Source organism: Dromaius novaehollandiae, chromosome 27 (genome assembly GCF_036370855.1).
Source record: "Dromaius novaehollandiae isolate bDroNov1 chromosome 27, bDroNov1.hap1, whole genome shotgun sequence".
NCBI classification, from domain to species: Eukaryota; Metazoa; Chordata; class Aves; order Casuariiformes; family Dromaiidae; genus Dromaius; species Dromaius novaehollandiae.
The window spans coordinates 2,780,894-2,805,182 of NC_088124.1; the positions used below are offsets into that span (position 1 = coordinate 2,780,894).

Sequence of the window (24,289 nt, forward strand, 5' to 3'; positions counted from 1 at the left end):
TCCCAGGAGCCCCCAAGAAACCAGATGCCTGAGGCTGCTGCACAGCCTGGAGTCGCTCTAGGGCACAATGTTAACAGGCTCTTTCCGAACATCATACACGGCCTGGCTGAGTTGCCCACTGCAGGGTCTTTGAAACCCAGCCTGGGGTCCTTCGGGCAGCCCATGTGCTTCCCTACGAGGTGAAACGCAGCTCCACACTGGAGCGTGAGCAGGAGATGGTGGGTTTGCTGGTTTTAAGCACCTCACCAGCCACTAACAATGATGACAGATGAGTTTTTTTAAGATGGGTTCAGTGAATCTGTGGTGTTTCTTACACTGGACATTAATCTGGACCACGGCCATCCTCCTGTTCTGGCCTGTAGCCACCCACCTGCAGGCTGCTGTCTGCCATCCTCATTGTTATTTTGCCATCTGATGGCAAAAATTTGCACTGCATCTTGCAAGGACAGTGATGGGATGAGGTGGTATTTCATGAGCTGCAATGGAGGCAGTGACCTGTGCTGTGCAATTCCCAGCAGAGCGGATTTGGAAACCCCCTTGGCAAGATTTCAGCATGAACAATGCTTCATTTTCTATAGTTTTCAGCTAGGATGATGTGTTGACCAGGTCTATCCTGGATAAAAATGATTTTTTCCAGATAATGGATTCAGCTTGCACTTGAATGACTCCATGTTTATTTTCTTTAGGTCTGTTTCTACAGACTTTCTGGGCCACAATTTCCTATTACTTGGACAGACCTGCAGGAGAGGTCCAGTCTTCTTCCTTCTTCTTCTCCTTAGCCTATACTGTTGAATCAGTGTCTGGTATTGATTAGGGACTGCCTAGCTCTGTTTTTCAGTGTCCTCATCTACTGCTGATAAGTAATTAGTCCATCCATCAGGAGCTCCATGCTGCTAAGTAGCATATGACTATGTCCTTTCATGAGAGGGTTGCTTGTAGAGGATGAGTCTCACAATCAATTTTGTTTGGGTGCTTTTTCTCTGCAATAGCCATATAACGAAGAGGACTTTGAAAGGCTGGTTGGTTTAAGGCCACTTTGACCAGACCATGTCCACTCTGGCAATGGGGCATAGTTTGGTCATCTCCAGTTTGGAGGTGTTGGTGTTGAAGATCATCCAAGGCTGAGTCCAAACACCATCCCTGTTCATGGAAGACTTCCCATGATTAAACTGGGAGTCAGTGTTGACTTATGGCCTTGTCCAGGCTTTTCCTCTTTGTAAGAGCATTTTTGGGCACAGCCTGAAGATAGGACACCCAGAGCAGCTCCAGCACTTAGCAGGGGGTTGCAGAATAAATCTTGCCCTGAACTGTGATTCTGGAGCCAATCTTTTATCCACGTTCAGGCCCCTCCTGGGATTTTGGACATGTTTAAACCCACTGGATGAGAGACATAAGAAAAAGATGTTTACAAAAGACCTGAACCAAACCAAACTCCTATGTCCACACACAGCCAGAGTTGGGGAGAAAGGTGTTAAGATCTGAATCCAAATCTGTCTGCTTTTCTCATCAGCACTGGGAGAATGAGGAAGCTCGCAGGCAGAGAAGTCATGTGGAGGGACTATGCAAAGATGGCTTTGATATCTTCAGTTTAGTGATGTTTGAGGGAAAAAGCAGAACTGAAAATGCAAGGATGCAGCATAGGGGGAAACTGGCTTTATTTACAGGAATTTGTTCCCGAAGATGAAAAAACAAGGGAAAGGAATAGCCTCTCATGAACTGTGAGTTAAAATGTGCTCATGAGCAGAACCCAGGAGTCAAAACCCCCAAATTTCTTGGAAACAAGGCAGCCACAGACTGCAGCATGGGAGGCTGAGGTTGGACATCAGGAAAAACCTCCTCTGTGGAAGAGTGGAGCAGCCCTCAAACAAGTCCCCAGAGAGGTGGGGGATCTCTCTCCTTGGAGGTTTTGAAGATAAAGCCATGACCAACCTGATCTGATGTTGATGACAGTCTTGTTTTAAGTGGGAAGGTGGACTGGGGAGTCCAAGGTTCCTTCCAGCCAACACTTATGTGATTCTGTGAATGGAAAACACCAAAGCACAGAAGGATCTGCAGCGTCAGATCTGAGCCAAGATGCAGGTGTTGAGGGGCAGCCACTTCTTCCCCTGCAGGCCGAGCTTTGGATAGACAGCACAGCAACTTGTGGGACCTGTGGCAGCCTCACTAGACACCACTTAGCCCACTTCTGCAGTGTGTCTGGTCTGAGAGGTTTGTGGGCACCGGCCTCCAAAGCAAATCCTCTTTTCCTGCAGCCCAAGGATTGATTTTAGCCCACTTTCCTCAGGAGAGGAGCCATGTGAGACAGCAGTGCCAGTGGGTGGGTGTGAGCCTCTGTATTTGCTTTTGTGCAACACCCTGCCCTAGACAACATTGTTCAAACCTGGTGTCAGATGCTTCTGAAGCAAGAACAGAGATCTTCAATGAATTAAGTGTCTGAATCTCTGAAAAAGCTCATGTGGAGCACCTGCCAGGGCGTATCTGCACCACCACCCCTGGACTTCAGTCACAGCACAAGTCATTGACTTGTGCATGCTCTTCCTTGCTGCACGCCCACGCCGGTCAGCCCCAGTGCAAGTGGCAGTTACTTGCTGTTTACCAAAGGGGATGGGTCCTGGTTCCAGGGAAACAACATGTTTACCGTTATTCTGCTTCCATTTACCACCTCTGGTGGGAAGCAGTGAGAAGAGCCATGGTCACATTGTCCTAGGGAGGATGTGAGTATTTCCTGAGAGCCAGGAAAGAGCCCAGTGCAGTGTCATTGCCCGTCATTGCAAAAGTGCACTTTGCTTCTTGGCCCCCAAGAAACCACTGCCCTGTCTTCCTCCTAAGCCAAGGCCGTGGTGCAGCCCAAGGAGGTTTGAACGTGTTTGGCAGCTTCCCAAACAGGAGAGGAAATCCCCGCTGTTTAAGTCCAGCGTGATCCTTAGTCATTGCGGGAAAAACAGGTGAACTAACAGCATCCCACATGGCATCAGCGCACGCCACCCACAAGCACCAGGATCACTCCTGGCCACTTTCTCCCACAGCACAAGACCTGCCAGCCTGAGCAGTGGTTAGACCTCGGGCTGCTCAGGAGCCATGGGGACTGTTTCCATGACAAGGAGGCAGGTGGGATGTCTTGTTATGAGAAGACCAAGTAAAATGCACCCATGGGTGTATATCCCAAGAGCGACACAGGGCCAGGCTGGGACAACTTCCAAGAAAGGAGACCTTCTTTCCTTCCAAAGCCGGCCCTCGTGTCTGGGCAGGCCTTATGCTAACTCTCTACATGGGACTAGATTTCACCCCCCCAAAAAATCTCCTTTTAGTCTTTTCTGAGACAAAATGCACCCTCCATAGAAGGATCATGCAGTCCAGGGTCCTTCCTGGTGTGACCTGCATCCCCAGGCTGGGCCTGGCACCTGGCTCCAGCTTGGCTGGGTGCTGAACACCCACCACCCCTCTCCTAGCAGAGATTTTGGCTTCCCTCCCTTGCTAGCATCTCCCAAAGGCTGAACATTATGTTCATTTACCCCATCAGCACATCTGATCCTCATTTTCCTCTCTGCCATCACTTGACTTTTCCAGCCCTTGTGTTTTGCTAATGAGCTGCTGATTTTCTGGAAGTGAAACTTCCCAACCAGTGTTTCTGGAGAAGACACTGCGCACTGTGCTGTGCCAGCAATCGCTGGTGCTGTGAGTCAGGAGCTGGGAGCTGAAGCGAGGATGTTTTGCCAGCCCGCCACTGCGCTTCCCACCATGGGTAGCCCACTACGCTCTTCAGATGAGGTTGCTACAACCACAGCTGGAAGCCAGGCAAAGGAGCAAGTTTTCAGCATAAAAGAGGATTTTTAAATGAGAGGGGGAATTTTGCTCTTCTTTGGAAAAGTTTGATCGATTTCTGACCCAAGAAATGTGGCAGGGACTTATGCCAGCATACAAAAGAGGAGGAACCACCCTCTTTGGAGCAGTCAGTTAATTGGTGTAAACCATTTTGGTAGCGCAATGCCAGCTTACAGCAAGGGGGGCTGTGGTTTCGGGGTGGCAATGTCAATCTTTGATGGAAACCTCAGTCATCAAATCCTGCCAAGATTTCTTTTAAGACCAGCGGTTGCCTGATCTGTTCACAGCATTGCCCCAAAAGTGGAGCTGACACAGCTCTGCGACTGCATCCTGGGGCTGGGGGCAAGTATCCAGAGCAAGGATAGAAACCAGCAGGATTAGTTCTGCGCTGGTGTGAAACCAAGGTCTGAAGGAACTCTCCATTTCCCATCAGCCATGAAACATAATGCTGCTTTCACTACGTGTGTCTGTGGTTTTCCATGTAGCTATAAAATGCCAAGTGTTTGTACTGCATTCACCCAGCAGCTGCTGAGCAGCTTGGACTACTGTGCTCTGGTTTCCAGGCTGACAAGCTCGGGGACAGGAACTGGGTTGCTCATCTGGAGCTGGTTACATGAGAGTTTCTTTGCAGTGCTTATTTTCTGGGTAAATGAGGAAGGCTTGGGTTTCTCCGTTTCAGATTTTCAACCAGCAAGAAGTGGGCTTTTCAATTGTGCAGTCTCAGAATTTTATTTCCTCAACAAAAAGTAATCCAAAAATATTAATGGATTTTTTCAGATTTAAAAAAACACATGCACATTGTTCCTTCCAGCACTTATTAACAGTACCTGAGGTTACAAAGCCAGCTGTTTCCGCTATTTGCCCAAATACTCTATGTAAACTTCAGCTCACTGGGAACTTTGCTTTGGGTATTCAGAAGCTGAGGGCAAAGATTATATGTGCTACATCCTCCCATGGTGTAAAACACAGCCCAGCTCCATGGATTTCACAGGAGTACCCCAAACTGCTCCCCTGGAGGATGTGAGTCAATACCGTGCCCCTTTGTGTTTTGTACCCAAAGCAAATAACTACATCTCTAATGATGAGTGTGATCATATTCATTACTGGCTTGTGCTCCTTGTCACATTATCTAGTCAGCTAATTTTAAAAAGCATTATATGGATGGAAAGGAGTTAAAATGAGACCCAGCTTAAAGACTCCCTGCAGCCTGGAGCTGCACATCTCCGACCGGGCCCGATGCAGGCAGATATTTCAGCATGTTCCCGCCCTCAATCCTGTGAGCAGCTCCGCTGCAGCCCGTGAGATTGTAATGTACAGCATATCTGTGATGTAAGTCCATTCCCCAATCGGGGGCAAAGGCTCAGTTTCAGACCAGCATGTGAATGCTGCGGACCACCGCTCTCAGTGAAAGTGCTTCAGTAAATGTTCAACGCAAAGTGTGTGCTCCAGCGCTCTCTGCTCGTCAGGCTTGGTTTGAAGAATGGAGCCATCCTTACCAGCAAGCTTGAACCTTATAGACAAGCATTGAAACACAAAAAGCAAAAAATACCACATTCCCTCACAGAGGAGGGAAAAGAAGCAAGCAAAAGACCAACCCACACATTCACCTTCATTTTCTGGACTGGAGGATAATTTAGGTGTGTGAGGTTTGCTGACAAAGCCCCAAAGCTGTCACAGCCTTTGCTCAGGACAGGTTTTAAAATCCATGACCACCGCTCTGTGGCCTTCTGCTGGGAGAGCGAGACCCTGGCACTTCACAGTGGAGCACAAATCTGTCTGCAATACATTGCAAATGCCACCCTCAGAGATTTCCTACGGCGAGACCTCCAATATGTCTTCCTTGAAATCCTCATGTTCCTCATTCTCCAGCTGCTCCAGTTTGCTGGGTTTCTCATGGATGATCTCCCCAGGAGTCTTCAGAAATCTGCAATGCATTTTTGAACAGTTTTAACTGCATGGGCAAACCCAGCCCCACAACAGTCTGTAAATGCTGAAGCCACTGCGCCTGCCAGCTGAGCTCTGGAGCTCCCCATGGAGGCTGTCTGCAGCCTCCGGGCTTTGCTGAGGATCCCAGTTCTTGCTTTGCACCCTGAATGCACAGAGCCCGGGCAGGTGAAGTGTATCGCACCTCAGCCTTGAGCCCAGCGCTGGCATTTTAAGTTTAAACTACTCCCAGGCAAGCATCCAGCACTGAAAACAGTGTGAAATTCAATGAAAAATTGAATTCCCTGCCTGACTCCACAATGGCTGGTTGCTGCTGGCAGACAGACTTCAGCCTGGGATGGATTGCAGCCTGCTGCGTGGGGCAGCGGATCCAGCAGGACCATGGCACCCAGGCGTCCCATGCACCTGGTTTGCGCAGAGCAGAGCCCACATACAAACCTGCTGGAGTGTTGCATTTACAGGGGAGGAAAAAAAGAAGCAAACAGAAGCAACCCCTGAGGTTTTGCGAAACCAAAACCAACCCAGGCCTTTTCCCGCAAAATGAGGGCTGACTTCAGCACTCAGATCCACGCACACAGCTGCTGTGGGATTCCTGCGTGCCTGGCAGCAGCCAGCCAGGTGGGACCAGCACTATCAAACCAGGACAGGCCACGTTCTCATGCAGTCACCCCAAAAATACAGCAAGGACACCGTGACTTCATCTCAGGTCTGGACCATCAAGGATCCAGTGAGATGAAGCAGCTGCCAACATCTGGAGCCCACCAGTCACCTGCCACTGCTTCATCTTACCTAAACAACAGCTTCTGCCCTGGCTCCTTTTTGATGATGTTGAGTTTGTAGTAATGTCTGAGTGCTCGTGACATCTTTTCATATGTCATGTTTATCCGGTTCTAGAAGGAGAAAAGAATTAGGGGTTTTTTTGTGTGTGTGTGTAAACCAAGCACAGACACCTGGTTTGGGTCTCTGTGCAGCAATCGGGCCTGCTAGGCCATGTGTGGGATGCTCAAGGTGGTTTCACAGACATTGCAGGTGGTGTCCTGGGTCTCTGTAAGCTGAGCTTGCTTCTGGGCCCTTGGCAGCAAGTCCCAGCTGCTGCGGTCTGCATCCCTGCTGGGGGCTGAGGAGCTGGGCGCTGGAGGCTCTCCTCAGATACATGCCTCTCTTTTAAATCAACAAGATGTTGACGTCTCTTTGTAGACTTGGGCCCACTCTGTTCTCACCCTCCCCTGTCCTTGTGTCAAACGGAGCCAGGGAGCAGGTCGTGAGGGGATGGAGCTAAGGCGACATTCAAAAGCCCAGGAATGACAAACTTGGTCTCGACTGAATTTACCTTGTGGTTCCCCCAGAGCTGGGCAAGTCCATTGGGATTAACGACCCGGAAGACCTTGGCTTCCTTGTCTTCCCACTTGATGTAAGGCTCATAGCGGCTGTCAGAGAGGAGCTGGTACACGTAGTCCCACAGTAACCTGCAGTCTGAGCATTGGCACAGAAGAAGAAACAGTCACAGAGTTCCTGCTAAGGCACCTACACTGGTGAGGACTGGTCAGCAACAGGACTTCTTGTCGTAGCAATAATAATAATAACGAGAGTCCAAAACTCACGTGCAGCGCATTCATTGCTAGATCTCAAAATGTGTGGGAAACTAGTATATCTCAGGTGGGGAAACTGAGGCAGACGTGCACTAACTGAAGAGTGGAATAAATGGAAGGGGGACAGGCTGACAGAGAGAAGGACAAAGGCAACGCAACCTCATTTCCCTTAGGAACCAGGCAAAAAAATCATATTCACCTGCAATCTTCCCATCTGCTGGGGCTGATGGGGGTGTAGGAAAAGAGCAGAGGGCATCTGCCCTGCAGCTGCCATCTGAGCTGGGATGCGAGAGGTTCAGTGGCTCCTCATGGCTGCGGGTCCAGCCGGGGGACAGGGGTTGCTTGGCGCTGTTCGAGCAGCTGGGCAGGGGGGAAGAAACAGCGGCTGGGGCAGCCTGTGCGCTGCAGTCCACCCCTGCAAGAAAACCCCGTGCAGTGCGTTACGGTAGGACCCAGGAGACCTTTGAAGCCATGAAATGTGCAGAGAAGCAGAGCCTGGGACTGTTTTACTGCGGAAAGTCTGGGTCTGTCGTCACTGCAAGCCCCAGTCTCACACCAACCAGCTGACACTGCAGTCAGTGGAGACAGGCGAAGAGGAAAGTCCAGGGATTTTCCTGAGGGAAAAGGAGTGCTGGAAGCAGAAGTAGCAGAAGGGCTCAGGTGGGTTAGAGGCACTGCCAGCCACAGGGAGGGCAAGTGGGAGAGTTGTTAGAGGAGAAGAAAAGTTGGAATGGGAGAATATCAGAGCACATGCATGTGATTGATCCCCTTGGAAACTGCCATGGCCGTTTAAGAAATTTGTCACCCTACATCCACTTGTTAATGCCAGCAGAGAGGCTCGTGAGAGTGCTCCTGGATCTGCCTCAGTGCAAAGTGAGCCAGGTCATATGAAACCATCCTCACTGGCTGTGCAAACGAACCCTGGCAGAGCTGTGGGGAGGGCATTCCCCACGTACTGGGCAGCAGTGGGCAGCTGGGGCTGGCGATGTCTTCAGCCAATTCAGGTGGGCCCAGAAAAGAGGCTGCCTGCACCCTCAGATCAGCACAGGAGCCATAGGAGGAAGGAAGCTCAAAGCCCTTAAAGCTGGCTTTGCAGAAACAGGGCACCCAAAATGAGCAGCTGTCTCTGAACATGCAGCCCTTGCTGTAGGGACAGCAACAGCATCTGGAAAGGAAGACCACCCTGCTCTGGCCCCTAGATCCTGCCACCCAACCAGTGCTCATTTCCCTGCCCAAACCTAACATCTAACTCCTCCTTTTTCTCCATCTGCCAGCTCTGCAGGGATTGCCGAGCCAAGAGGAGCACTCGAACACAGCTACTTGTGCCCACAACATCAGAGATTTCCAAGCCACCTCCCTCAGACGAGCTTCGAACCTCTGACCTGTGCAACCTACTGTGGCCCAGGGCAGGCTCTGCCTGATGGACAGCTGCCATTCTCCATCATACCTTCCACCGTGCTCCTGACCTCCCTGAAGGGTGAGTTCAGCAAAGGGCTGCACACCAGAGCTCTTCTTTGAGTTTTGATATACTGTAGTAATTCATATAAGACATCACCTACAGGGGAAGGAAAGCATTTGAGTCTGTTCAGATGATTATGTCATACTATAATTCGATATTGCAGAAATACATCATCCGGATAACAGAAGCTGCAAAAAGTGGTAACAGGTTTTATTATTGCACTGGCAATTCAAGCCATGCAGTCCCTGTTCTCTCCATCACCATCTGCTTCTTTCCTGACAACCCTCTTTCACCATCACATCTTGTCCCCCAGGGAAGTCAGACCTCTCCTATGCACATAGTAAAGGATCACTTTGTTTGCTGTGGGGACTGTAACTATCTGGAACTTTTCTTTTAATGATATGGGGCAATACTACCCCCGACTTTTGTATAGGAAACTCAGGTTTATTAACTGAAACTGCTGCAGGGACAATATGCTCCGTATGGCAGAATCCAGGATAGGGCTTCGAGTGGATACCTAAGGGTGTTGCCACGGGGAAGGGCAGCCGTGTGGACTGCGCATCAGGCTGTGCATGACAGTCCTTTTAATCCCACCCTGTTGAAACCATGCAAGAAAGAGTAACAAAAGGTGATGCCCAAAAGCCACTATGATTTGCTGTTCCCCACAGCTGGATTTTGATATTGTTGCCTGTATTTCTGTGCCACTTACAGAGTAGGAGGTTATCCCCATCCCAAAGAATTTGCAATCTAGATGGTCTAAGGAAAGAAGAGAGTTGTCCCAGCCTCCTTCATCCAGCTGGCTAGGCAGGGCTCAATCCACATTTGCCAGGACCTATCCAGCCCCTCTTAGCAGCCCCCAGCATGTGCTGTGCTCAGTCTATCCTTAGAAACACCATTCCCCCTCATCTAACCTGAGCTAGGAGCTCTGTATCTGAAGTCATCCTTGGTGAGAATGCACAGGGCTTTCCCGTTCATCTCAAACTTGCTTTCATCCGTTTGCCGAAGGGAATATTCTTTCTCGGCCCATCTCAGCCAGTGGATCACATCCTCCTTGCTCCACAGCGAGGGCTGGATTCCTGAAACCACGGGCAGCCTCTGAAATAACTTGGTCTCCATCTTCAAAACCAGCGAGGGGCCAGATGGGACACTAGGCTCCTCCATCCCCAAACTTCCCCTCTTAAACGTTCACAGATCAAATTACCCCAGAGAAAGAAAATGAGCTGTGATGAGCTGGCCCATCCTGTCCCCTAATCTAGACAGTGGGCAATGATCACAATGTCACCACTGCTGCACCCACTGTGTCCCACCCTGCGGGGACGTCTGTTGTAAGAAGCATTGACTTGCTCAACGGCAACTCACTCAGCCTTCCTGGTAGCTTGAAGATTTCCCCCTCGCCAATGGGTGTGCCTCTGGCCTGGGGCTGGGGTGGTAGCGAAGCTGCTACAACTGGGCTCGAAGAACCGACTGTCACTTTACCCTGGGGAAAAGAAATCAAACACATCAACAGGGCAAAAAATTCCCTCCTGCGTCTTGCCTTCACTTAGATTTGGAGACATCTCCACCTCAGTAAACATTGCCCAAATAGTTTCTAGCTACTTTCTCGGAGCAGCATGATGCACTTTAAAGTAGCTCAAGCCTGGCTGGTCACTGGAAGGAGGCCACCGGGGAAACCCCATATCTGGAGGTAAAGCTGGTGACTCAGTCTGCAGTGGGGAGTGGGTACCCTTCTTGCTGAATCAGTGCCACACCAGCTACCGAACATGGCAATAGAGACGGCGGCGGTTCCTGGAAGTGCCACCTCAACTTCCCGAATGAAGTGGAAATGACAACCACGTAGGACGTAAGGAAAGTTCCCCTCTTTTCTACAAGCTGGTGGGAGGCAAGATTCTGTCTGCAATGTAGTGCCCAATAATCTACCCTTTTTCTCCCTATAATTTCTAATGGGACCGGGGAATCTTCCATATTTCCGACCTTTAATTCATTCCTGATTTTAGACAGGACTGACCTGCACTTTTTAAAGCATGCATGCTTTAGAATAAAGGATACTGCCTGCCTAGGCTTAAATTTAGGGAATCTGGGCTGGTGTTGCAGTCCCCAGCCCATCATGTATGGACAAGACAAGTCTGCATGACCCTTCAATACTGATTCCAGGTTCTTTACCAGGCCCAGGATGAATTTCTGGTTGCCCTTAGACAGTGTTAGTAGCCAGAGATCCCATCCCTCTTCCTCACGTTCTTTTCTTCAACATTAGTGCAGGTATCTGCCATCATTAAAGGCTCATCTAGGCTCCAAAAGTGAGTTGTTATTAGGCATTTCCAATGCCCCATGGCTGCAGGGAATTGGAAGATGAAGCCAAGACCAGCAGAGCCTTCAGCGCCCACGTGAGCTCCAGGCTTCCTGCAAGATCCTCGGCAGCTTGTTGGAGGTCTGGGGTTTAAGGAGAGGACTTAAATGCTTCAGCCTGTCTCTGGGCTTTTATCCAGAACCCGTGAGCAAGAAGCAAGTTCAGATCCTGTTTTCAGTCCCATCTATATCTTGAAATATTATTGATAGTCAAGGTATGTTTCCTCTTAGGAGTCTACTAATGTGAATCCCAGCAATTGCGAGGCTAATCAGATTAATTCTCTAGAAGATTGAAAACTTTGCTTGTAACCAGTGTTTTCTGAAGCCATTGCTGATTCTGGACACTTCAGTACACCCTCAGGGAGATTTTCGGGGTGGTTAGGCCAGCCAGCACTCTTCAAGTTTATGCGCATTTGTAGGAGTTCAGCCTCTCTGAAAATCAGGGGTAAAGAAAGTCAAGGTGCTGGTGACAGAGCAGACTGTGGTGGTTGGACACACGGCTTAAATGCGAAGCTGGTGCCCCCAAAGCCGGGGAATCCTGCAGGGATCCACAAGTGTCTGAGGAGCGGATCGCTCCACCTCTCCCGGGAAAATGTTCCGCTGTGGTCTGGGGGAGTTTTACCGGGAGGAAGGGAACAATTTGGCTAGGATGCTGGGAATGGCGGAGATTACCGAAGTACTTTATAGTGATACTGCGTCTTTATTGTCACGTATGAAGTGTGTCAAAACAAGAAGGAAACCTTAAAAGAGCTATCTTTATAACTCAGCCTTTTTATGATAAAGATAAGGAGCTGAATCATTCCAAAACTAAATCTCTGGGTGTTGGGTTTTTCTTCATCAGGAGAACCAGTATTAACAATTTCTCTGGCAGTGGTATAATCATTGCTAGCTGTTACAGGATCTGGGTTGTTAGTTTTAACAAAGTAATTGGCTTCTTAACAATGTATGAGGAAACCTGAGATGATCCTGCATAAACTCTGAACAGACTTTCTAGCAATGCAAACGGTGTTTCAGATTCAATCTAAGCAATAGGCTACAGGAAAAATAAAAGTGAAAGAAATTAGCGGTGTATTTTGTCTATAACCCCTCTGTAAAGACATTTTGTTTTTCCCCTGTCTTCATGGCTCTGTTAAAACTAGATTTACTCTAAAAATGATCCAGACTGCTTGGTAGCTTTTCTGCTCCTAAAGATTTCTAGGGAATAAGAGAGAACTCTTAACTCTGGCGACTGCACCAATTTTGTTTTGTTGGTTTTCTTTCCCGCTTAGCCATTTCCATGCATGTTTCTGAGACGCAGACAGTATTTCCTTGTTTCGAGAGGAAATATTGTCCCGGATGGTTTAGAGTGGGGAGCTGAAAACAAAAAGGGTAAAAAGAAATCGTGGCTGTGTGAGAGCACCGTACAGGTCGGTCCTAAATGGGGTGCACCTCGGGGGCCCTCGTCTCCTTTTGGAGGCAGTTCGGGCAGGGATGTGAGGCTGGCGGCGCTTACCTGCATCCCCGGTGGCGGTGGGTCGCCGCTGCCTGCAGCCGTGCTCTGCGCTCCCCCAGCCCTGGTGCTCGGCGCTGCCCTGGTGCCAGGAGCTGCCCTGGTTCTCGATGCGGCCCCGGTGCTCGGCGCTGCCCCGGTGCTCGGCGCGGCCCCGGTGCTCGGCGCTGCCCCGGTGCTCGGTGCGGCCCCGGTGCTTGACGCTGCCGCCGGGGCTGCGCTGACCCCGTTCCTCGGCGCTGCCTCGGTGCCCGGAGCTGCCCCGGTGCTCGGCGCTGCTCCAGTGCTCGGCGCGGCTCCCGGTGCTTCTCTGCCCCCGGTGCTTCTCTGCCCCCGGTGCTCGGCGCTGCCCCCGGGGCTCAGCGCTGCCCCGGTGCTCGGCGCTGCCCCCGGTGCCCAGCGCTGCCGCCGGTGCTCGGCGCTGCCCCCGGAGCTCGGAGCTGTCCCGATACTCGGCCCGGTACCCGGTGCCCGGCGCTGCCCTCGGTGCTCGGCGCTGCGCCCGGCGCGGGCAGGTCGCGTCCCTGCGGCCGCTCCGGGCTTCGGCACGATCCTTCCAGGAAACGAAATCGAAACGAGCCGGAGCCCAGGCAGGCAGCGCCCCGGCCCCGTGGCCCCCCCGGCCGCTGCCCGCGGCCCCGCAACGCCAGTGCCTCCGCCCGGGGGCTGCCTCCGCGGGCGGGCGGCGCTGCCCGAGGACCCCGGGGGACCCCGCACCAGGGCAGCGCCGGTGCCCCCTCACCGGGCCGGGGGTCCCTGGCCCGCAGGAGAGACCGGGCGGCACCGGGGGCCGCAGCGAGGCCCAGCAAGCCGCTGCCAGTCACGGGCCGGGGTCGCTGCCGGAGGGTTCCCCGGGGGCTGCCGGCCACACCGGCCGGGCAGGCTCGGTGGCACCCGAGCCGCAGGTAGCGATGGGTGAGGGTTTGGGCTGCGGGGGCTGGGAGCAAGGAGGAGGGAGGCTGCGAGGCCCCCCCGGCGCAGCCTCCAGCCCCTTCCCGGGGCCCGGCCGGCCCTGCAGCACGCCGGGGGTGCCAGCCACGCCGGCCCGGTGGCGACCGCGCGTCCCCTTCGTCTCTGCGGCCCCACGGGCGAGAGGCAGCAGCCGCTGTCACCGCGCCCCTGCAAAGGTGACACCCCCGGAACGGCTCGGAGGGTGAAGCGTCCCCCTGCCCGGCGGGGAAGGCGGCCCTTGGAGCGGGGCCTTGGCCCCGGGGCAGCCTGGGCCGTCCAGGTGCGGCGCGGATGTTCCTGCAGCGGGGCTGGGGCCGTGCAAAGAAGGGCGTGCGCAGCGAGGCGTGCACGGGGGAGCGCGCACGGGAGGTGGGCACAGGTAAGTGTGCACAGGGGTGCGTGCACGGGGGAGTGTGCACGGGGGAGTGTGCACAGGAGGGTGCGCACGGCAGTGTGCATCCAGGTGAGTGTGCACAGGCGGGTGTGTGCACAGGCGGGTGTGTGCATTGGAGGTGTGCATTGGCGGTGTGCACCGGTAGGTGTGCACAGGACTGCCTGCACACCAGCGTGCACACGAGCGTGCCCCCGGCGGCGCCCCGCCCTCCCCCGCCCGCTCCGCCCACTACCCCGCCGTCGCCCCGCCCCGCCCGATCCCTCGGCCCTCATTGGCTAGCCGCCTCGGCCCGCGGGGCCAATCGGGTGGCGGCGGGCAGGAGGCGGGGCTTGGAGGCGGGTCCCCACCCTCCGCCCGCCGGAAGCAGCGGCGTCGCCGGGGACGCGGTGAGCGAGGCCTCAAAGGTGGGCGGGGGGGGGGCTGCCGGGGGCCCTGCCTGCCCCCCGCGGCCGTCGGGGGCCCGGGGGGGCCTTTCCTGTCCCCCTCGGCCGTTTGGGGACCTGGGGGGGCCTTCCCAGCCCTCCGTGGCCATTTTGGGCCCTGTGGGGCCTTCCCTGCTCCCCCCCCGCGGCCATTTTGGGGGGCTCCCCTGTGCTTTGAGGGACGCTTATGGGTCGGTGAGGCCTCCTCTGCCCCCGTTGGGGGCGGGCGGAGCCGGGGAGGGGGGTTTCCTGCTCCCTGGGGGCGTTGGGGGGGCCTCGATGGGGCCAAGGGGCCTCTGCTGTCCTCTGTGTGTTTTAGGGGGATCCGGGGGGTCCTTGCCCCCACCGTGGGGGCCTCCGGTGCCCTCTGGCATGGAGAGCGCGTCGGGGGCCGGTGGTCTGAGGGGTTCTGGGTGCCTCCCCCTGGCCTGTGTGTGCTTGGGAGGGAGGAGGAGGCTTTGGGGCCTCTCTCCCCACTGTGCATGTGGAGCTGGGGCCTGTGGGGCTCATGCTGTGTCCTCTGTGTCTGTCCCACAGTCCCTCTTTCTGCAGGGCTCTGTGGTGTGAGATTGCTGCCTGTGACCCCCTGTAATGGAAAACTGTCCCCCTACGTGTGTTCTGGGGTTGTAGGCTTGTGTGTTGTTATTACTGAGCATATTTCTGGGCTTGAGTCCACCTTCCTTCCCTTTTCTTCCATCCTTCCTGGCCCACTTTGAAAGGGAGCAGGAGCTTCTAGGGGCTGTGGGATTTTCCCCTCAGCAGGAGGGACAGGTGAGATCTTGGTCTGCCCCTGCTTGCAGGTCCCTTTCTGCCCTGTGACTTCCTGCTGTCTCTGAGCCTCTCCTCTGCACTGCTTTTTCGGTGACCTTAAGCTGTTCAGGAAAAGGGTAATAATAATGCTAATCATTTTGGGAGGTCGTATACAGCTATTTGTATGGAGAGTCTTTTGAGCGACTTTGCTAGGGTTGTTGTAAAACCAAGGCTGGTTGTAGCAGTAGGTTAAGGTAGAAAAGTTACCTGTACTTCCTACGTGCTCCTTATCCTCCTCTCAAAGTCGCAGTCCTTGCTGGCACTCTTGGCAATCACGAACTGGTCATTGGAAGGAGACTGTTAGTGAAAACCTGCCAGTTTGCACTTTCAAGGTGTCCTTGTTCACCTCTGTGCCTGCTCCGTGGGATTGCATGCTGGGAATCGCCTGGATTGATGGGTTATAAATATTTCTGCGCTTGGTTCATAGAAGCATTTTTAGTGAAGTAGGTCATACTCTAACAGAAATAGGTGTGTGCTGAGTTAGCTAAACTGATGTGTGTTTTAAGACAGGCTTACCTTGTCTGCACCATGTGAAATGTTTTTTTGATCTCTTTCAGTGCTGCCTTTGCTGCTAGTGTTGAAGTGGATGTTTTCCATTTGGAGCTTGGAAAGAATGACCTTTCTGGGTAGGAATTCACCCAGTAGACTTGTTTCTTGAAACTTTCTGTTTTGTAATTGTTCTGTATGAAGTTGGGTGGAGTTCAGTGGGCCCAGTCAAGCCACAGGTGTCTGCTTGGAAGAAGCTGGAGTCAAAAGGACCAAAATTGTTGTTTATGCGCCACTCAGCAGTGTCAAGAAGCAAGTTCTGGCAAACATGTTTGGGCTGTTTGATGTAGATTGCATGTAACTGCAAGCAGGGAAAGTGTTAGGTTTTTCTCTGAAATTGTTTTGTGACAGTTCTGAGTGGAAGGCAATATGTTAAGACCAGAGCCTCAAAAAAAAAAGTCTCATTTGCATCATTGATCATAATTTTGCTAAAAGAAACATATAACCTAAGATCCCCGTTAGTGTGGCCAAGTTTGGATATGTGGAGTATAAAATGAATGAATATAGAACACTTTGCTTTTTCTGTGCACTAAAGTTAGCTTTACCTGGCCTATATGCAGCAATAATCTTCATTTCCTGGCTCCAAACTTATTTTTAACCATCAGGATTGAGAAACCTTCTTGGTTTATAGTAAATGTAGTCTTTCTTCAGGTTTTTGCCATGCCTTTGTAGCATCTTTAGCATGTTCAGTCTTGCCTCTTCAGAAACTGAGAGGTTTCCTAGCCACCTGCTTTTAGTTTTCTGTGAAGGATATTTTAACTTTTTCTTTTCTTTTCGTGGCAATCCAGCCTGTCTTTACAGGTCATAAGAAGTAACAACTGTGTCTAGCTTTAGTTGATGTTTTCAGTGCAAAGTTTGGGACATGCTAGGATGTGTTTGTCACTTGAACTCAACTTGAACTCATTGCATGTATCTACCACAGGCAGCCAGGTGTTTAGCTGGGGGTATAACAGTGTAGTCAAAGGAAGCAGAGTATAAGGTCACTTAAAAATAATGCTTCTAATTACACCTGATATGCTGGAAAACCTGCAAGTAGAAAATCTGGGTATAGAGAAAGATAAATAATACTTCACCCTTTGTAATAAATTTCATGCGAGACTTCAGTGCTGTACAGCAGTTAACTAGACCTTAGCCTCCTTTTGCCAAAAGCTGTGACCATAATGGAATATTGGCAAAGCAACTGGAAGTAGCAATACTGTATTAATAATTGCATCATGAAGTTGCAATGCTGTTATGAAAGTCACTGCATGATCACAGGCCGCCTCAATAGTTAATTAACTTGTGAAAGGAATTTGTGGAGCTGCTGAAATAGCATGTTCCTGTGCAGTCCCTCCTAGCTACCTGTTGTTGCCTTGGGCAGCCTTGCAGTATGAGTTACCTACTCAATAGCCTCCCAGTTCTGAAAAATCCCTGAATTGCAGCTTCCATAGCCCAGGTTGATCCCATTTGCATTCTGATGAGCTGAATTGCCTTTGGATGCTTATTTCTTGCTGGTGTCTGTACAGAGAAGCTCAGACTCATAATCTAGGCAGCTCAGATCAGACAAATCTGGACCTCAGTGCTTCGGGATAAATAGGGCATGCTTAAGGCTGTTTTACCCTGGGGGAAGGGAAAGCAAGCACTGCTGCCTGTAAGGAGGACCTATGGGAGGGGCTCCATCGAGCCGCAACACACACAAATGCAGATTAGCAGTGGGAATATCCAAAATGCTATTTTCTGAGATGAAAAATTCTTGTGGCCGATTGCTATTGCAGAGTCTGGCACCTTCCTTTTCCTACCACAGGCAAACAGAGAGGCTCTGGGGGCCACAGCTAATATGGAGCTCTGGGATGCGTGTGTATGTAATGTGAGACCAAGGAGCAAGGGTTTTCATGGTCAAAGGATGTCCAGCTTCCTGGAGAAGGTGTTATAACAAAAGGCCAGAATTTAGGATTGCGCCCTCTAGTCTCAGACCTACAAATAGTGGGGAAAAAATGGTTTTTTTAATCCCAACCTCGTTTGCTTGGGACATATGGCACCTGGTGAGTGGAATTAATTTGCAGCAACTGTGTGAACTGCAATTCATTTGCAGGACTGTTGACTAAAGTAGCTTAGGTTGTCATGTAGCAGAACCACAAAGGCAGAGGAAAGTGGGCTGTCACACGAGTGTGTGTGTCTATTACAAGGAAATAATTACAGATGCTGAAAGCAGCAGAAATCCTAGGACTCGCCTTCCCTGTGTCTGGTTTCATCAGCATTCATGACAGAGTTTCTCCTCCCCTCTCTTGTTCAAATTCTAATTTGTGGTCATGTTTTGTTCTCTTTTGATGGACCAGAACCCTGACCTGAGTAGGGACCATATTTCTGGTCCATGTATTCACTTTTCAGAGCCTGTGATAGGGGACTTTTGATGAGGCTGCTGTTTCATGAGGGTGGACATGAAATTCAGAAGCAAAATCAATGGCTGTGAGTCTTAGAAGAGGCATTGGGCACTGGCTGTAGTCACTGAAGTTCAGCATTCAGTGATTTCTTATGTAATGACTGTGGGATTGTTTTTTCTCTGGCTTTTGCCCTCAAAAAACCCTCAAGGGTGTTGTTATGTTTAGCTGCTAAAAGTGGTACTCATCCATTGATTGCTGCCGGTTGTGGGAATGTTCAGTCATTCCATTGATTTTGCTACGAAATGAGCAAATATAGTAATATTAGTACAGCTGTGGTTCAGTTGTCAGCTCAAAATTGGAGCAGGTCAGAAGTATCCTGCAGTCAGAGTGACTGGAAAACTAGTCAGCAGTTTATTCTGAGAATAAAAATGCGTGTGGGACACAATAGCAAAATAGATGAAAGAAGCAAAAAAGGCAAGTGAAATTGGATCAAAACAGAAATGTGTAGTTGCACGTTAGGCCTGCGTTTGTAGCTGATGTGCAGAAATAATATGGATTGAAACTGGTTATTTTCAGTGGCAAAAGCATGTGTTGTAAGAACTGCAAAATGAATGCAATTGCCAATTAGCCCTCATAAAGTAGCGCTGTGTCCTTGACCTGTGTGTTGGGATGCAGTCATTTATTCCATTGAATCAGAGGAGAGGATTTTCAGAAGGAAGTACAGCTTGGCAGCCATAAAATAGCAGAACAGAGCCATGTGCCTAATGCTCATAACAACAGAGAAATGCAAGAATGTACAAGTCTGGTGACAGCTTGCTCTTGTGACTGCAGTAAGAAATGATATATAATAACTAGTTTTCACTGCTGTTTGATAATATTCTTTGTAAATAAAGTTTTGGTTATGTAGCTTTGAAAGATCAGGCATGCAAAAATAGCGAGGCCATATTTTATAGATGAAGGGTTTCCTCAGTAAAATTAATTCCAGGTCAGAAAGCATAGCTGGATTTCTTGGATCCCAGCCCAGTGGCTCTGCTCTCCTGGGATGACAGCTGGCCATGTTTCCTGAAATTAATCTGCAAGTCCATGTTATGGTTTGGATTGTCCTATTAACTGCCTCGATTAAGGACACACCCCAACTACAGCAGATTTTCTCAGTTTAATAATCACTGAATTTTTCCTGAGTGGTATTTGTAGGAAAGTGCATCTATTTTGTGGCTTGAGTGACTGATATTCTCTCTGTATGTTTTGATACCTTAGCCTAACTGGAGTGAAAAGTCTGCAGAGGAGGAGAATGGGGGAAAAGGCAGGAGGAGAGAGACTATTCTGAGCTGCTTTATAGCAATGGCTGTAGCATTTTCGTAGGCGTTTCTAGTAGGGCTGCAAAGGAAGGGGTGAGTTTTACAAGTCTCTTCCAGTTTGTGTGGTTGATGTCATCTGCTAGATCAACATAACTGGAACAAATAAGGAGGAAAACAGAGAATAAGGAAGCTTTAACCTTTGTGAAAGCTGGCTAATTTCTTCTTCTGAGCGGATTAAAACTCATGGTATTATGTAACCTCTAGCCACTGCAAAGGTTACTACAGCCTGGAACATTATCTGCTGTAGCAGTTAATAGTTATGAATGAATTCCCTAGTCCATTGATATGAATGTTTGGCAGGCATTTGAAAACCTTCTTGTAATCTAATGCTTTTTGATAAGACTGCCCTTCATCAGGTGTTAGTGACTGATAAAGGCTCAGGAGATAGAAGTTTACGATAGCAAAGACCTTTATACAAATAAGATAAAGACTTACTCAGTGTGGGAAGCAGTCTTTGGGAGTTTGGGGAATTTCTCGTCAGTTGTTGTTTGCCTCATTTGTCGTAACCTTGTTCAGGAGGCCAACTAAAGAATGAGGAAAGAAACATAGTTTATTAAATTTCAGTAAGTATAGATTTGCTGTTATGGTTTGACAGTTACATGTATGTAATTTCTATAATACACATGTGAGCATGATCTTTTTTCTTCTAAAAGATGTTTTCTACAGTATTGACTCTGTTCCTTTTCCTTTCAGATAGGCTGGGTTGCACGTATGGAGAACCGTAAGATGATTCAGTCATCTTCAAATCAGGTGATTCAAGAACATTTGTTAAATGATTTAGTTTTAAAACAAAGCAGTTCAAAAGCTCAAAGCTTCTAGGGCTGTCGGGGGAACTGGTTCCTTGCAAAGCACCCATTTTTGTTAATCTCCACAGTTTCTGTGGGATCCATAGAAACTTAGTGTGTTAATTAGCTAATGTTTGAGTAATTTTGGACTAGACAGGTTTCAGATTTCACCCTTAATACTGCTTATCTCTGAGTTAAGCAGTACCACACAGCAATTTAAAACCTTTTTTAGTATTATTCGAGGCATTGATTTTGATGCTGCGCTAATGGAGAAGAATATTGGTTGTGCAAATTTCTTGGGCATTTGTGAACAGCAGGTAGGATAGGAGCTTTCTCATTATCACCTCCCAGAACAGTCGATGTTTCAGGTCCTGCATCTGGGACTCTGCCATGTGTCTGCCCCGTTCCCTGTAGCAGCCTGTGTATTTTCATATGTGCACGTAGGGCTGAGGTCAGACGTGCCGTTCAGGCTGCTGCGGCGTGGTTTGAAAAGGTTACTCTGACTCAGCCTTGCGTTATTGCTCCCTGCCTGCTGGAGATGGTAGTCCCATCCCAGAGCTGTATGATGTGGTGCAGTCAAAAAGGCCTAAATTAACATATTTGACAGTGAGGAAGTGCTTTTACGTGCAGCTTTGCCGTCAGACTCGAGGAGCAGTGATAAACAGTTGGCGTTGAGATGGTTAGCTTCAAGTGTGCTGTGCGAGATACTGAAGTGAAACCAGTCCCGTTATGCGTGTTACCCGGTATTGGACAGAAAAAGGGGGGAAACTGCATTTCTGTTTACTGTTAATTATAAAGCTGCGGAGAGCTTAGTGTATTAGAGCTGTGCTATATTTAAATGGTACTCCATCTGCCTTACGTTGCTATTACAAAATGTTCTTCGCCAAGATCATGGGGTGAGCCTCTGTTCTTCAAAGCTGTTTTTGAAACTCAGTTGTTTACCAGAAAATTTGTTAATATGCCAGGGCTATAGTGTGTCTGTGTCTGTCCTAGCTTTGCTCTGTCAAGTTGTTTCAAAACTGTTTTAAAGGTGTTGCAGACAACCATGAGAAATACCCCTTTGTCCCTTGTAGAGTGGATCTGTTGCATTTCTGAAAGATGCAACTGTTTTTGGTGCAGAAAATGGACTGTTCTCCAGTCTTTCACCATGCATGTTGCAGACGCTCAGTGTTATCTTTAATTAGGAGACTGTCACAGTTGAATTAAAAATAACAATTCAAAACAAAACCTCCTGTGAACTCGGTCCAGCCACATTGAGCGCTCTAGAGCTTAAAGGCTTTATTTATCCCCTGTAGGAGTTGGAGCCGTAGCAATTGGCATCCCAACACCCTAGTGCTGGTCCTGCTGTGTCCCACAGAAGGGGCTGGAAGGAGCCTTCACCCGCAGGTGTTGTGTGCTGAGCTTCCTGCTGTAACTCCTTGAGTTTGACTCTGGATTTACCCGCGGAGAGAGTCACTTAGTGATGGTGGCTTCCTGTAAAGTGCCGGTGCCTAGTTGACAGCCAGACTGAAACTATCAAACTCATTTCATGCGGTCTCTGCAAGAGCTCTAAAACGTCAGGTTTTTGGTCCCTTCTGCTCTGGATTGAATCAAAATCCGAGGGTTAGAGAGAGCTTCTTTATACACTACCAGCCCCCCTTAATTAGCAGGCTCTGCTGTAAAACCTGTCTTCTTATTAAAGATCTCTTACAATCATATATAAGCTCTGATACTGAAATATGCTAATTTGTGTGAATCCATCTCATTATTAGGCAGAAGAGCAGAATGTTCCTCATAAGGACCAACTTTGAAGATGGTTTCTTTAATTAAAAAAAAAGTCCTAGCCTTTCTTTCTGCTGCTGTCTTTGAGATAAACACAAAATAGGCTGTAATGTTGACCAGTGTCAAATTAAAAATTAGCTGGAGTGGACTGGTCTGAAACACACTTCAATTTTAGAACTTTCCACTTCCAAGAGCAGCCCTGTTCGGAGACCAAATGGGCACCTTTCCTCTACACAAACACCTCATTATGTGTGTTGAAATAGGCATCGTCTCTGCCTTTTCAATTTTGCATTTTTTGTAGAATTTTCCCTTTTTTAACTTCCACAAAATATGGCTACAGTTGCTGGCTAATTTTGTGGAAACTTATGATACTAGCCAAATATTTTTGTGAAAGAATATTAGTCACGATGTAATGCAATATTCCTAGAAAGTCTTAGTTATTTATATGCTTGACATGTAAAATGTTTATCCAGCCATGTGAACAAAGCAAGAGGTGTCTTGCCAATGTACCATAGTAAGCCTTAGTTATTTTGAAATCTGGAGCAAGATGTTTTTCAGCCCTTAAAAATAAGGTACCGAGTCCTCTGCTGGCATAGACATAGCACTAATGATTGGCTTTATCCAGCTGAAGTTTTAGCCCCCACTCCTGCCTCAAAATAAATTGAGATGTGTTTTGCTGAAGAGCTGCAATTGTGCTAAATAAAACTGTTCTGTTTACTTTGGTGCAGGATTACTGTATTATTACTTGCGGAGTCTGCTAATGCTGCCCCACTCTTTAACATAGGCCTTATGTTTGTTTTGCTTTTTGTTACTGTCTCTGTGTTAATGTGTATTAAACAACCTGTTTGCTTGATTTAGAGAATTCGGACAATCGTTTCTACTGACGGCACTGCTAGTCTTCGCTTAGCTTGTGCCTCGGCTCGTGGGGAAGCGTTCCAGACCCGCCGCTGGACAGGAGAGCTGTAGGTTCATCTCAGCTTCAAGCTTCTTGCCCTGATGGCTGTTTTGGTGAGATACAGCAATGGCTGGTGGGGATGCCAGATAATTACCCTGGCAGGCATCCCATGCCATCCCATCTCATACTGAAGTCAGTTAAAGATCTGTCCTGACTCCTGTGTTGGGTTATGAAGCTTGAGCTTTAGCTTGTTCCTCGGTGCTGCTGCTGTTGGGACCGCATCGCACACCGGTATGGCCCAGCTGCAGCCAGCACTCTCCCCATCCCCATGGTACAGCCTGCCTTCGGGCCTCGAGACAGAGGCGGGGGAGAGATGTGTAGGTGTAGCAGAGCTTATTCAGGTACATTTATAAGCACTGAACTCCTGCAGTATAGATGAAGCCTTTTTTCAAGACAGGACACTTCCAACTAACAGCATTTCATTAAACAATATCCTGTTTCCCTGTTTTTCTTGGTGCTCTGTTATTCTGAGATTTCTTTAGTGAATAGCTACAGTAACAGCATTCAGCTTTCAAAAATTTGCCTTCTGTTGTTAGTTTTCTGAAGCTGCTGCCATGTAATTGGTTAAAAATGAATGGCAGTTAGAGTTGTAGCAGATGAGATGGGAATGAGTTAGCAGTTAGTTGTTGGGATCCTTTCCAGAGAAGGAAGGTGGAGTTTTAAGCTGCTCGCAGCCTTTCTAAAATAAGAGTCAAAGTGAGTAAGTGCTTTGTGTTGTGGATGAAACATTGAGCAACTTCCAGTGGGGAGCTAAAGCTTAGTAAGTGAGGAGGGCAATTTTGTTTTATTTTGAATATTCTCTCCAGTGATATTCTGCTATAAAATAATCCAGTCATTAAACCTGTTATGTATTTCAGAATATGCTCGTTCTTAATATACTGATCCTGATCTCAAAGGGATCTGCACAGGGAGGTTACTATACTGAAAGCAAACAGGGTAGTGCTGAAATGTGTTGAAAGTTGCTCTTGAACATCCTGTGTGCTCTATGTGGAGTTTTAATAGGGCTAAATGCTAATAACTCATCTCACCTGTGTGGGACGATATGCACCTAGTGATTAGAGACTGCTGCTTTTTCTTTATATTCCCCCTTCCTCCTTAACAGGCTATGGGGGCTTTATTGAAGGTGGTACCTGGTTGTTTTACAGGTACTTTGTAGCAGACAGACCAGATGATTGGGCCTTAAAGAACTAAAAGCTTGCCCCCAAAGCAAAAGTAATACTGAGTGCTTGTGATATGTCGTACTTATGGACAGAGCAAACATGTTACTTAGCAAATTGGTAAAACTTGATTTTGTTAGGCTG

General features: G+C 49.1%; 2 protein-coding genes across 17 annotated transcripts in view; one reads left to right on the top strand and one right to left on the bottom strand.

Annotated features, from left to right (window-relative positions):
* KCTD20 (potassium channel tetramerization domain containing 20) overlaps positions 1–24,289 on the top strand; it is a 69,189-nt gene that overhangs the window by 26,768 nt on the left and 18,132 nt on the right. For 2 of the 16 annotated variants that reach the window (XM_026111771.2, XM_026111777.2), the window contains exons 1-4: positions 14,322–14,377; positions 15,781–15,849; positions 20,185–20,237; positions 22,892–22,995. In XM_026111771.2, the coding sequence (XP_025967556.1) occupies positions 15,810–15,849; positions 20,185–20,237; positions 22,892–22,995 (197 nt within the window). In that variant the 5' untranslated portion in view covers positions 14,322–14,377; positions 15,781–15,809. Of the gene's footprint in view, positions 1–8,629; positions 8,833–14,307; positions 14,396–15,780; positions 15,850–19,952; positions 20,051–20,180; positions 20,238–22,891; positions 23,042–24,289 lie in introns of those variants that run through there. The other 14 variants (XM_026111772.2, XM_026111770.2, XM_064498136.1 and 11 more) reach the window with 14 other exon arrangements.
* On the bottom strand, positions 4,526–10,542 carry ETV7 (ETS variant transcription factor 7). The gene is made up of 7 exons (XM_026111786.2): positions 10,174–10,542; positions 9,726–9,890; positions 8,803–8,910; positions 7,555–7,770; positions 7,097–7,239; positions 6,556–6,656; positions 4,526–5,746 (listed from the first exon to the last, which is right to left on the bottom strand). The coding sequence occupies exons 1-7, from the start codon at positions 10,313–10,315 to the stop codon at positions 5,635–5,637; spliced, it is 987 nt and encodes a 328-aa protein (XP_025967571.2). The 5' UTR covers positions 10,316–10,542; the 3' UTR covers positions 4,526–5,634.